General features: G+C 49.0%; 1 protein-coding gene across 1 annotated transcript; it reads right to left on the reverse strand.

The window, feature by feature from the left end:
* Positions 1-4,359: 4,359 nt before the first annotated feature.
* Positions 4,360-9,276, reverse strand: SERPINC1 (serpin peptidase inhibitor, clade C (antithrombin), member 1). Its single transcript, XM_009994655.1, has 6 exons — positions 8,902-9,276; positions 6,444-6,659; positions 5,978-6,115; positions 5,494-5,887; positions 5,090-5,154; positions 4,360-4,896 (listed from the first exon to the last, which is right to left on the reverse strand). Exons 1-6 carry the CDS (start codon positions 9,274-9,276, stop codon positions 4,723-4,725), a joined length of 1,362 nt encoding a protein of 453 aa, XP_009992957.1. The 3' UTR covers positions 4,360-4,722.
* Positions 9,277-12,627: the final 3,351 nt, after the last annotated feature.

Below are 12,627 nucleotides of genomic sequence, written 5' to 3' on the forward strand. Positions count from 1 at the left end.
TCACCCCTGCCCTTGTCCCCTGCCTGCAGGGCACTTTCAGGCAGCTGGAGTCAAGGGGAATTGCTCCTAAGTTTGCTCTGTTAAACACAGGGACACAGTTTTGTTCCCAGAGCCTGTCATCAGCATGTGTGTTTGCAGATCTCTGAGGAACATCCAGGGAATGATGATGTGGTGTGCAGGTACTTTTCTCAAGAGTCAGAAGGTTTCCAAAGACAGGGTTATGCTGTTGGAGGGGTCATCTGATCTGGATTAGGCATGGGGAGCAGAATTTTGTGATGCCCTTTGCTTAAGACTAATTCCTTTTGTCTCCCCTGAAGTTCTTCCCTGGACATAAGGCTGATGTGTGGCAGCTTCCAGGGCTGCCTGCTCCCAGGGCAGGCAACTGTGAGACATTCTGAAGTGAAAAGGGAGTATTGTCATTCAAATAACGCGTTTGTGTATGTACATTTGCTGACAGTTAGGACAGGCCACAGAGTGCAAAAGTAATCCTTCTTAGTGGCAAAACAGGGATTTTTCTGTATAAGCTCTTTTAGAAGCCGAGTTAGGAAGAGAATAACATGCAGCTGTATGTTCCTGTGGTAACATGTTCCTCACCTCATGCCTCCCACTTGCAGGGAGGGTTAGAGAGGGAGAAGATTAAGACTGTGTCACAGGAATTACACAAGGCACTCAAAGTACTGCTTTGGTCTGAAAAGGGAAGGGAATGGATGCAGTTTTTTCCCTCTAGGCCTCTGGTCTCTAAAACACTAGCTGAAGCTCCCAGGAGCTGTGCCCCAGTTGTCCCCAGAGCTGCCCTCTGCCCCCTCCTGTCCCTGCTGCCAACCCCACCTCTCCTGTACAACACTGTGAATATGACCCCGGTAGCTCTTTTTTAACGTTTCCACTCCAAGTGCTCAGAGCATGAAATGCTGTCACACAGTGACACTGTAGCAGACAAGCTGTGACCAAGTGTCCCCTGTTCAGCTGAACAATAACCCCCAAACAGGGACACTGATGAGGGAGCACTTCCTTGCCAAGCAGTGGAAGGGTATTGTTAACAACACAAGTGGCTTTGTATAGCGATTTGCTAATCGAATTTGATGTTGCAATGAACTAAACTGACAATCAATTTCTAAAATGTAAACTCCCCTTAGAGGGAAGAGTCAAATATGTCTTCAACAGAAAGATTTAACTAATAATAAAGAGCACAGGATTTTTCTCCCCCTCTTTCCACCCCCCCCCCACAGCAATCACTCCAGAAACTGAGTTGCATTAAGCAGCAGAAGCTTCACAGGACAGTAACTACCTCTCTCTCTTGGAGTGCTGAGGTTACCACACTGCACACTCTCTCAGCAAAGCTTTCACTTAAAACAGGTTTGTTTTCCTTACCTCTGTGTTTCAGAAATGCAGGTCTGCTCTGTAAAGTGACTCTATGAAAATGGCATCTGGCAGGAGCAGGGGGAAGCCTTTTGGGGGCCATTGTCCCTCTTTGCTGCCAGTTTCTCGCTGTGCCCCTTGCAGGTTCACTCTGGGGCTGCCACAGTTCAGGGTGGATTCGTGACTTCACGTGTTCTGCACAAAAGTGAACTGTCCTGTGGGCCAAAGGCTGCTGCCAGAGCTGCCAGCTCAGCTTCCTGCACTGGGAAATTAAGTCCATGGTGTGGAGGGGAAGAGGAGAATCCATCTCCCTCCTGCCTCCAAGGGAGCAGGCTGCAGGAAAAAAAAAAAAAAGCAATAAACCAGAAAAAATCAAAACACTTTTATATGTTGGTCATTAGTCAGCAGATGTGACTCTGCAAATTTATATATCTATATATAGATACAAACACACACAGAGAGCAGATCTCTCATGTGAAAAGGTGCCATTTTTTTTTTTTTCTAAATGGAGTCCCTTTCCAAACTAGAACAGCACTTTAAATAGGTTCCTCTTAAAAAAAAAAAACACAACAAAAAAAAAACCACAAAAAAAAACAGACAAAAAAAAACCAAACAAAAAAAAAAAAAACACCCTTTCCTGAAGAAATGCACTTTAAATCCTAAGATGAGTATGGCTGTTGCTGGCTTTTGTCACAGCTGTACAGGTGGGGGGCTTCTTGTCAGCCAGAGCCCGGGGGGACACCCGCAGCTCTACCTCCCACCCCTCCCGGGCAGCACCTCCCACCGCAGCCCCGGCTGTAGCTCCAACAGGACCTGCCTGCCTCGGCCTGTTGCAATACTTTTGTAGTCGGTCAAGAAAAACCCACCTTTGCCTGTAAAGAGTATTTAAACCCCGCTGATAATAATAGGTCAGACGCTGCACCCGGTGACAGCCCAGCAGCTGGGCTGGCCACGCACACAGGGCCAAGCTAGACTGACCAAACAAAGCCACAGCAGAGTTGTTACTGGGGGCATGGGGTTGTTTTCCATAATGTGGTTATGGAGCCCTAGTCAGTTCAGTGTTTTTTAATTTTTTATTATTATTTTTTTTAATCCAAGTTTGTCTGTCCCACATTGATTCTGCTCTGAGCTGGTTTGCAGAGTAACCATTTGTAAGAAAAATCATGCTGTCACCTTCAACTGTTGAACTGTACATCAAACTTCTCTAGGACAGGTGTCCTAACACTCAAGACTTACTTTCACAGTGATGAAATTTCCTGCTGTACTAATTATTATTATTTTTTAATTAATTAATTTTGGTTGCAATCCTTTTTTCAAGGAAAAAAAGTCAGTATTCACACTAGTCTGCAGTAGGTTGACGTGTGAGCCTGCTGTGTGTAACTTGTGGGTATCAGACTGTTCTTAGCTGATTTTAAAAGCTGTTCCCAACCTGCTCCTCTACCATCCATTTCCTTTTCCTCTTCCAGTGGGAGCTCACAGACAGCAACTCTTTGGAGTGGCCAGTGGATCAGTGGCTGATGCCATACAGGGACAGCTGGTGCTGCTGGAGGAGGAGCAGGAAAGGTGGTAGGAGAACCAGAGTTGGGGAAGGGGGAAATAAAAATCAAGGTAGAGGAGACTGTACAATTGCATTGAAAGCAATTTAGCAGAAGGCGCTCTCGTTGGACAGCTTTAAGAACAATGTGAATGGAAACTTAGCAACTTGGGTAGGAATCTTGGAAAATTCTATAAATGTATACTTGAAATTCTGTTTGTATTAAAAAAAAAATTTAAAATCGCATTTTCTTCTTTCTTTTAACACTGTGTAAAAGAACATTATGCATGTGAGTGGTTTGAGAATTAAATGGTTTAATACTCAGATCCTAGTCTGTGTCTTGACTGGTCTGATGTTACTTTTCTCTTTGCTGCCCACTTCAGATCAACTAAAGTCTGGCAACATGGGGGAGGCTGGGCCAGTCTGCTCTTCTGGGCATCTCAGATGAATTCTGTCCTTTTTTGATGAGCTTGTCTCATCCATTCTGCAGGCTCAGCCCTTTTTGCTCTCCCCAGGTGGAAAAAGCTACAGCCCCAAGATACATCAGAGGAGGTGACTCTGTCCAAACCACACAGCACTTGAAACTCCAACACAGATGCTCAAACCTTCCCACTGGGAAAGAGGAGGGGTGGCCCTGCCAAACCTCTGACTGCTTCCAAAACTAGAGACCAGACATCTCACACTAGCTCTTCCACAGCCTGGGACACATCTAGGATAACTCCCCCAGTGCTGTGGCAATTGCTGCTGAGAGGAAGCCTTTATAAAAGCAGATGATTGACTAACCTACAAAATCCAGAGTAAACTGCACACTGGGGAGTGCAATCTACTGGTGTTTGGGCAGATGTCTGCACACAACACTTTTCCAACACATACCCTTTTTGTTTGAAACAGCTGCCCTAAATGCAGAAATTGTAAGGGAAAGCTCACCAAATTTTCTCCTGCATCTGCCCTGGTAGAGGACCTACAGTCATGTGGCCACCTTGGGTGAACCAGAGGTCAGATCACACATGTAGCAAGCTGGGACTTCTCAGCTCTGGGATTAAACTGGCAGGTTAAATAACGGATTAACAGAACTATAGACACTGGTCACCTTACCTGGGCATTGTCATGGTTTACAGACACTCCCACTCACAACTTTTAGCATGGAGCTAATTTCAGTCTTCCTACTCAAGAGGACAAACTGACAGCTTTGGTTCCACAAGGCTTTCACCTGTGCCTGCTCAGCACTTGGGCACTGCTGACAAGTAGGGCTCCAGCACTGGGCAGCTGTGCCACCCACCAGCCTTCCCACCCAGAGCTGCATAAAGGTGTTTGTGGCCCAGGCAGCACAGGCCACTTGTCTGCTGCAGCCCAAGGTTGTTCTGCTGGGGCTGGGGCCTGCAGGGAAGAGCCCCGTTTTGGAAAAAGGGAACTTTAAGAGAAGTTTAGGAAGTGACTTAGTGAAAAGTGTCCATTCAGAGGTCAGATTGTTACATACAGATCTGTAAGTTTTTAATGTACCAGGGGAGCAATGTTACAGTTGGAGGCCTGAAAGGAAGGAGGGTTGGATATCAGAATGACAGCAACGCTGGACTCAGGTTTGGGTGCCACAAAAATAATGGTGCCAGAAAAGAAATCAGCTTTGAATGAAGGATGGAGCAGGTGAGGTGCCCTCTGCCCAGTTTTACACAGCAACAAGGAGCAGCAACAGCCCAGCTGGGGACAGTCCTTCCCTGCAGCTTGCACCAAACAGTAAGACCAACCACCCCTGGAGCAGCTCAGGCTTTGTGGCAATACCCTACCACCCCTTTTCCAGAGACAGGGAAGGGATAAGCGAGGCCCTGACAGCCCCTTTAGGAGCAAGGATCAGCTATTCTGCCCATGAAGATGATGGTGTTGAGGGCAGCTTCCCGGATGAAGAGCAGGAAGGGCCTGTTGGCATTGAAGATTATTCTGTTCATGGGGAAGGAACGGCCAGAGATGATGACAGCTGTAGCAGCTGATGCCTCACTGCCTTCTTCATTCACCTACCAACCAAAAGAGAGGATGGGATTAAAATAAGTGCATCATGCAGCATGCAGAGGGCTCACCCTCCTTCCCCAGAAACCACAGATTGCCAAACAAGTTAACACCATAGCCTCAGAGCTACTTTTTAATTATTATGCTTCAAATTTTTAAAAACAAAAAGGAAGACACCTTCTGGGTCAAAACAAGGCTTACCTCGAGGAAGGCTTTGTGGAAAGCCTCAGAGACATACAGGTCTGTACGGCCCTCTGCAATGATACCTGAAATACAAAAGGGAGAGAGTGAAAACCATTTCTAGACAACAGCTCAAAAGAGAACACACTTCCATCCTTCATGGCCTGTGTTGAAGCAGAGGACATGTCTGCCCTTAAACAATAACATCCTCCACAAACTGCAATTTATTGCTTGAATCCCATGCCCTTAGCCCAGAGCAGGGCTGGATGTCCACGATGGAACTTGACCAGAGAGTCCATCACCAACTGCAGTGGTAGCTAAACACTTCCATGTTCTCATTCTTCATGTGCTGCTGCACTTACTGCCCTCGTGCCTGTGAAGGAACATTTTGCCCCCACCTCCACCATCCTGTCTCTACATCTGACCTGGGAGCCTGGCATTTTCTGGACTGAAGAGATCTTCCAGCCCCATTTTTCTCAGCTTTTCCTTGACACTGAAGCTGTCCTCGACACGGAAGCGAGGGAGGTAGACAAAGAGAGACACCTCCTTCATGGAGTCAATCCAGCCCTGCAGCTTCTCTGACGTCAGCTCTCGCTCCACCTCCACCAGGGATGTCCCAGCATTGGGCAGGACCAGCACCATCGTGATATCATCCCCTTTGTAAGGCAGCTCCAGCACCTGGACTTTGTCCTGGGGGATGAATGCGTGGTGGAATTTGGACTCTTGGTACATAACTGGGACCTTGCAGGTCTCACCGTTAGCTTTCTGAAATAAATCCAGTTTTGTGTTTGCAGCTGGGAACTGTGATTTCCAGTGCCCCTAAAAAGGAGATGAGGAGGGCAGAGACAAACATGAGCATCATGTTTCCCACAGGGAAACAGGCTGTCCCCCCAGTTTTGTTAGCCATACCTTAAAATAAATGGTGTTGACCAGGACCAAGACAGTGAGATCATCAATACCTCGTTCTGGGATCACTTCTGTAATGCGCTTCTCTGTCTTATTAGCCACCCAGTCATTAATGATCTTCCTGGAAAGTTCTGGTTTCTCCTGAAAGAAGGAACCGAAAAAGGTTAAGTCAAACACCTCTTTTTACCCCATTTGCAGGAGACAGGGTAACACAGCGTGTGCTGGGGGTGGACATTGCTCCCAGTGTAGTGCTGCAGCATTTAGAAATGCGAAGCTGGGCAATCACTGTGGTTAAGGCAAAGCTGGGGCAGGAGCTGCATTTCATATGCCCTCCTGCCTTCACAGATGTCCCACACACTGAGGGCAGGGGCACTCCCTATAGGCAAAAGACAGGGGTGCAACAAAAACAGAAGGATGGGCAGGGTGGGAGGAAACAAACAAAGAAAAATCCCGAGTAGTTCCAACTCACTTTGAAGTTCAAGGGCCAGAGTTTAGCTCCATAAACTATTTCACTGATGTTCTGGTAAGTCTCATTAAAGACCAAGGACTTCTCCCCGAAGAGGCGGTTGGCTGACACCAGCTCTGAGGATTTGTTGGCTTTCTTGTAAAGCCGGCAGTTCAGCTTGGCAAAGAAGAAGTGGATCTGATCAGATGTCTTCTCTGAAATGGTGTCAAATTGGAAGACCTGGAGAAGCCAAACAGTGAGAAGGGACCCATGAGCAGGTTCTTCTGCTCCCACAGCTCCTGGGCCCCGCAGCAAGGGGTGATGCAGCCTCTGCCTGCAGTTCAAAAGCCAAAACCAGGGAGCAGATAAATTTGCAGGCCCTCAGAGCTTCACATTCCATGTTTAATTTGGAACCTAAACCCATGTTAAAGCAACCAGCTTGAGACCCTGTTTTGGAGTCCAAAGTGCAGGGTTAAACACTGCTCAGCATACAGAGGCACTGCTCCTCTTTCTAACCCTGGCTTCCTTGCTTTCCATGCTCTGCTTTTGATTGGTCCCACCTTCAGCCTTTCGCCCAGCCTCCTACCCACCCTTGCTTGCTGAAGTTCCTTCCTCATTGGCAGGCCTCCTGCCTGGATCTGTCTCTTCCTCTGCCTCTCTTCCCCACCCACTTCTGCTACTCCAGCTGTCAGGGGAAAATGCATCATTTTGTATGTGTCTATCCCAAACGTGGGCATGACTGAGCTAGACCCTTGAGGGGTCATGCAGAAGACACACAACAGTCTTGGAGATGTTTTGCTCTGCGGCCTCTGACCCCTGTCAGGGAACAGATTCTAGCCTGGTATATGAACCATGAGGCTTTCTCCAGTGCTGTTAAAATTAACAGTTTATGCAGGTTCACAAAACCCCACCACACTCCAGTGAGAGCCTCACATAAGATGAGCATCATGCTACTAGGGCCTGGAAGCAGCTGTTAGGTCAGTGCAGATCATAGGAGGACTCACAGGGTTTGTGCTAAACTCCTGTGACAATGCCAAAGGCTGCTCCTTCCCAGGAGCAATTCCCATGGCCTGTTGAGTAATTCTGGTACATCTTCTCTATTTTTGTGGGGAATGGGACAATAGCAATAACTATAGTAATATAATAGTAATAGTATAGTAGCAATAGTATAGTAATAGCAGCAATAACTTTGAGGGTAGATTTCTGCAGCACAGAGAATTTTTTGTCTTCTCTGCTAACTGCCCACTGGAAGGACAATTATGATTTATCTACTGCTACCCAGCCTCAGAGCTTTAAGGCACATGAACATCCAGATCTCTGGCATGGTTTCCTATGTGGCAAAAGGGGATTATTGGCCCTTTTGTAGGGACAAGGGAGGGATTAGAAGCACAGGTCTGCAGCCCAGATGGCTCAGTGACAGTAGGGTCCCCTTCCAGCAGGAAGGGCTGCCCAGAGGGGAAGGCATGAATGATGATTTTGGAGATGTGGTTCACTGCTCTGCTCTGCCCACACTGTGTGGATGATGGCAGGTGAACACATCATGACTTACTCCAGAGGCAGGATCCATAAGGACAGCAGCAGTGAGGACAAGTGGAGCAGCTTAATTCACATCTCATTGATGCAGGGAGAAAGGCCCTTTGGGCTGTAGCCTCCAGTCTGCAAGGATGGCCCAGGCAGCACCAAACCTCACTTGGCAGGTTAGTGTCCTCACAGCTGTGAGGCAAGTGAATCCAACAGCGAGAAGGGTCCTTGGACATTAATAGTTCCCATGGAAGAGCCAGGACTCAAGATTACATCTCAGTCCAGGATCAGGCTCCCCTCCAAGTTCAGGAGCCAGGACTGGAGGGAGAGGCTCCCTGTGTACAGGCTCCTGTCCTGGGGAAGCTCAGTCCCTCACTGTCCTGCTGTCACACACACACACAGAAGCTGTTCAGTCCTGGCTGTGTGCTCAGACTGCTCTTACTACAGGGAGGCTCTCAAGATGTAACTGAAGTTCCTGTCCTGCTGGACAGCACAGACCTGGAAGCCAGGTGGACCACAGGGTGTTCCATCTATCTTATTTTGTCCCAAGGGAGAGGAAGGGATGTAAAAGAGAATTTCTCCCAGTGCGACTTGATTGTCATGGCTTTTCCTGCTTTCTGCATAAAAGGCTTAGCTACCTGCTCAGTGACATGTTTGCCCAGTCTGTGAGAAACAAACAGTTCCCACTCCCTTTCTTCAGCTCCCCAGTGGACTTCCTTTCCTCCAGATGAAACCTAACCTCTCCAACCCAGGGAATCCACCCTGAATGCTGAATCCTAAGAGGGCGTCAGAGGAAAGAGCTGGGATCTAAACAAACCTCGAGACAAGCAGCCTGGTGTGCCCCTCCCAGGGGTGCCATCCTGACCAAAGAGCCCTTTAGCAGTGATTGGCAACCATCACCTTCACCGTCCTTCTGGCTCTAGTGACAACTACAGGAAAGAGCTGAGGAAATGCCACCCACCTCCATGAGCTGCTGGAGGGTGCTCCCACAGGCTCCGAGCTTGGTCATGGCAAAAGCTGTAGAAATGCTGAGGGGTGACATGAAGATGTTTTGCCCATTGTCCTTGGAGTCAGCCAGGTACTTGTAGAAGACAACAGCAAAGCGTGAGTTGGCCCTTGACAGCTCCCAGACCCTGGGGTTAGTAGAGTCTGGGAGCTTCTTCTTCTCTGGCTCTTGCCCCTCTCCCTCTGGGGGCTTCTTCTCAGGGTTGCGGTAGATGCAGATGGGGTTCACCGGGATGTCGCGTGGCTTTGCAGTGCAGATGTCTTCCACAGCATAGTGCTCAGGGGAAGCCAGGGCCCAGACAGTGAAGAGACACAGCATGAAAAGATGCATTGTCCTGGAACCAGAAAGAGAGAGAGAGCTTAGACACACTCACTCACCCCAAACACCCACCAAAACCCCAGCAGCCCACAGGCCCCATTTAAACCAACATCAGAGAGGCAGGAGCCCCACGGTCCTCTCTAGGCATCCACTCGTCTCTTAGCTGCAGGATGAACCAGGAGGACAGACAAGCACCACCAGCAGGACAAGCATGCCCCTGAGCACACAGCACCTTCAGAAGCAATACACTGCTACCCTAGAGCCCGGCGTGCCCTCTTTTTAAGCAGCAGGCGCAACCCTGACAAGCTTGGACAAAAACACATGAATTGGACTTCTGAGTCGTCCTCCCTGGGCAGCCAAGGTGGCTGCCCTGAAAGGGCCCTTCCCATGCTGCTTCCCCTGTGACAGGAGCCAGCACAGAGCCACCAAAGCCCTTCAGACTCCCCTATGCAGCAGACCAGGTACATTTATGCTGCTTCTGTGCAGATTCCACCCATCTGTCTCATGGGGAAAACTCCTGGGCACACCCCAAGCTCCACAGACCAGCTGGCCTTAGGAATTTTTTTACTGTTTCCATCCCCTTTTCCCTGAGGGAATCTCCCAGCTTTCCTGTTCTCTTTCCTCCCTTCATCTGGGCTCCTCCATCCCCTTCAATTAGAGTCTGTGCTTTCAGGCTAACCTCTGCTTTATACTACTTAAGGTATAATGCAGGGAACACTACAGCAGAGAAAAGAGGTGATAAGGAAAAGGTCCTCCCAAGGAGGTGGTCCCTCCACACCCTGAGTGTCTTTAATCTCTCAAAAGTGTATTTTGTAAGCATATATGGTGCAGCTGGTGCATCACAGCTGTTCCTGTCCAAAGTCCTCACTACCTCAATGCAAACTGATTGTCCCTGGTACCTGAGGAGGGTAGGCTAATGTTAATAACCATGTTCCAGCAAAAGCAGTTCTCTGGAAATCTCCCTGCAAGGCAGAGATGATTTCTATTTCCCACCTTTGCTAAAGCAGGGGATCTGCACAGCCCACCAGCCCTGGCAGCAAGGCCCATCAGCCATCCTGGGGCCAAGGAAATGGCACACATGGTTTCCTGCACGCTGTGGTTCTGAGGTGGCCTCTACATGACTGTGTTGGGTTTGTTCACACACCCTGTGGGAGGAAGCTCACAGACCACACTCACAACAGCTCAGGGAAACAAGCACTGGGAAGGGCTGGCAGCCTGCCCAGGACTTTCTCACCATGGAAGACTTTTTCAAATAAAAGTCTAACTTGGGAAAGTCTCTGCCAGCTCCAAGATACTCACTGCCACAGCTCCCAGACACTGCCTCCCGAATAACTACGCTAAAGATCAGCTGCATTTAGTGCTGGTGACCTCCAAGTCTGTAGCCTCACCAGCACTGTGGGCCAGTACATACAGGGAGGAAAATGGGACCAGCTCAAGGGCCAATCTGGGATGCAGGAGACCTCTGGGTTCTTTCACAGCCCCCTTCCCAGGCTCTTGAGCAATGACTTCATCTTGGCTCCAGTTCCTCCAGAAAAGCAGAAGTTACCTCATTTGGCACCAAGACCACACTGAGCCCCAAGAGGCCCCCCTCTTTAGCATATGCTAATAGCATAGCAACAAGTACTGCAAGAAACATGCTAAACAAGAGGTATTTGCTCAGGCCACAGCTGCTGCTGTTGGTGGCAACAAGCAGATTGTCCTTCAAACAGTTTAGGATAGATGCAGCACCACAAAGGGTTAAAAAAAAACCAAACTAAAAGAGGAGGGAAGTCAAGCAACCACAAACAAAAACCAACACCCAGGGCAGGAGGGCAAGAGAAAAGGAAAACTATTCAGATGACTGGAAGTACTCCAGGAAATGCTGTTCTTCCGACCCTTTCACTACTACAGGAAAAGTCAGCCAGCAACAAGCCAGGAACACCCCTGCACTCTGCATTCCCAGGGCCAGGACCAGAGTGGCCCTTTGCTGCCTGCCAGCAGCCCTCCCTCACCAAGCTCAGCTCTCACTGGCTCCAGCAGCACTGACATGCCTCCAGCCAGTCCCACCACAGAGAGGACAACCCCACTGCAGTCCCTGCCCTATCACTCTGCTCACCTCCAGGGAAAGGCAGGTCCACCAGTGACCTGCCTGTACAAGAACAACTGCCTGTGTCAACAAAGGCAGATGGTGGTGTCCACCATCATGCAGTGCTGCTAATCTCACATTTAAAACTCAAAGCACCAGAGTGGGGAGAGCACCTCATCTTCACCCTGTCCTGATTAAATGGGAAACATTCTCTGTTTCCGCTTCACAGTAAAGTCCTGACTCCATCAACTTAGAGGAGATAAAGGACTTGATAGTGAGTCCAGAGGAGGCCACAATGATGCTCAAAGGGCACCCCTGCTCTGGAGACAGGCTGAGACTTGGGTTGTTCAGCCTGCAGAAGAGAAGGCTGTGGGGAGATCTTAGAGCACCTTCTAGTTTCTGAAGGGACTACAGGAAAGCAGGGGAGAAACTTTTTACAAGGGCATGGAGTGACAGGACAAGGGGGAATGGTTTTAAGCTGAAGGAGAGGAGATTTAGGTTAGACATTAGGAAGAAGCTCTTCACTGTGAGGGTGGTGAGACACTGGAACAGGTTGACCAGGGAAGCTGTGGCTGCCCCATCACTGGAAGAGTTCAAGGCCAGGCTGGATGGAGCTTGGATCAACCTGGTCTAGGGGCAGGTGCCCCTGCCCATGCAGGGGGGTTGGAACTAGATGATCTTTAAGGTCCCTTCCAACCTAAGCAAGCCTGTGATTCTATTAAATCAAATTTAACAGCCACTAAGGCCAGCTCGGCCCCTGACAGGCCCAATATAAGTACATGGCATACCTTGTAAGAAAGAAGGTGCAAGACTTGTGGTGAACTATCACCCCAAGAGGCAAGAGCTGCCCTTTAGAGCAAGCATCCTTGCTATTTCTGAAGGGCAGCTCTTTGCCATCACACTTGGCTGCAAACCACTCCTCCTCCTCCCCAGCTCTTCAACTCCTTTTTCCCCTGCAGCACTGCCACACACTCCATATGTCAACTGCTTTCATCCTGGAAGGATTCCAACTGTATTACTGCACCATCACTGCCTGAAAGGGGTTACTGGCAAGGAAGAACGTAACAATTAGGAAAGGCTCTTTTACTCTGCTTCACCCCTGTGAGAAGCACAGCAAGCCAAGAAAAATTTGCTGATTCAGCTCAATACAGAAACTCTCCTCATCCCACATGTGTTGTACAACACAGCTGGGCTCCAGTCAGCACAGGCCATTTCCATCCCCCTCCCTCCCATCACTGGGTGAAAGGAAGACTCACTGGGCTTGCAGACCCACAGCTCCATCCTTCAGCAACCACCCT

The sequence above is a fragment of the Chaetura pelagica genome, unplaced genomic scaffold, assembly GCF_000747805.2.
Source record: "Chaetura pelagica isolate M959 unplaced genomic scaffold, ChaPel_1.0 scaffold363, whole genome shotgun sequence".
NCBI lineage: Eukaryota > Metazoa > Chordata > Aves > Apodiformes > Apodidae > Chaetura > Chaetura pelagica.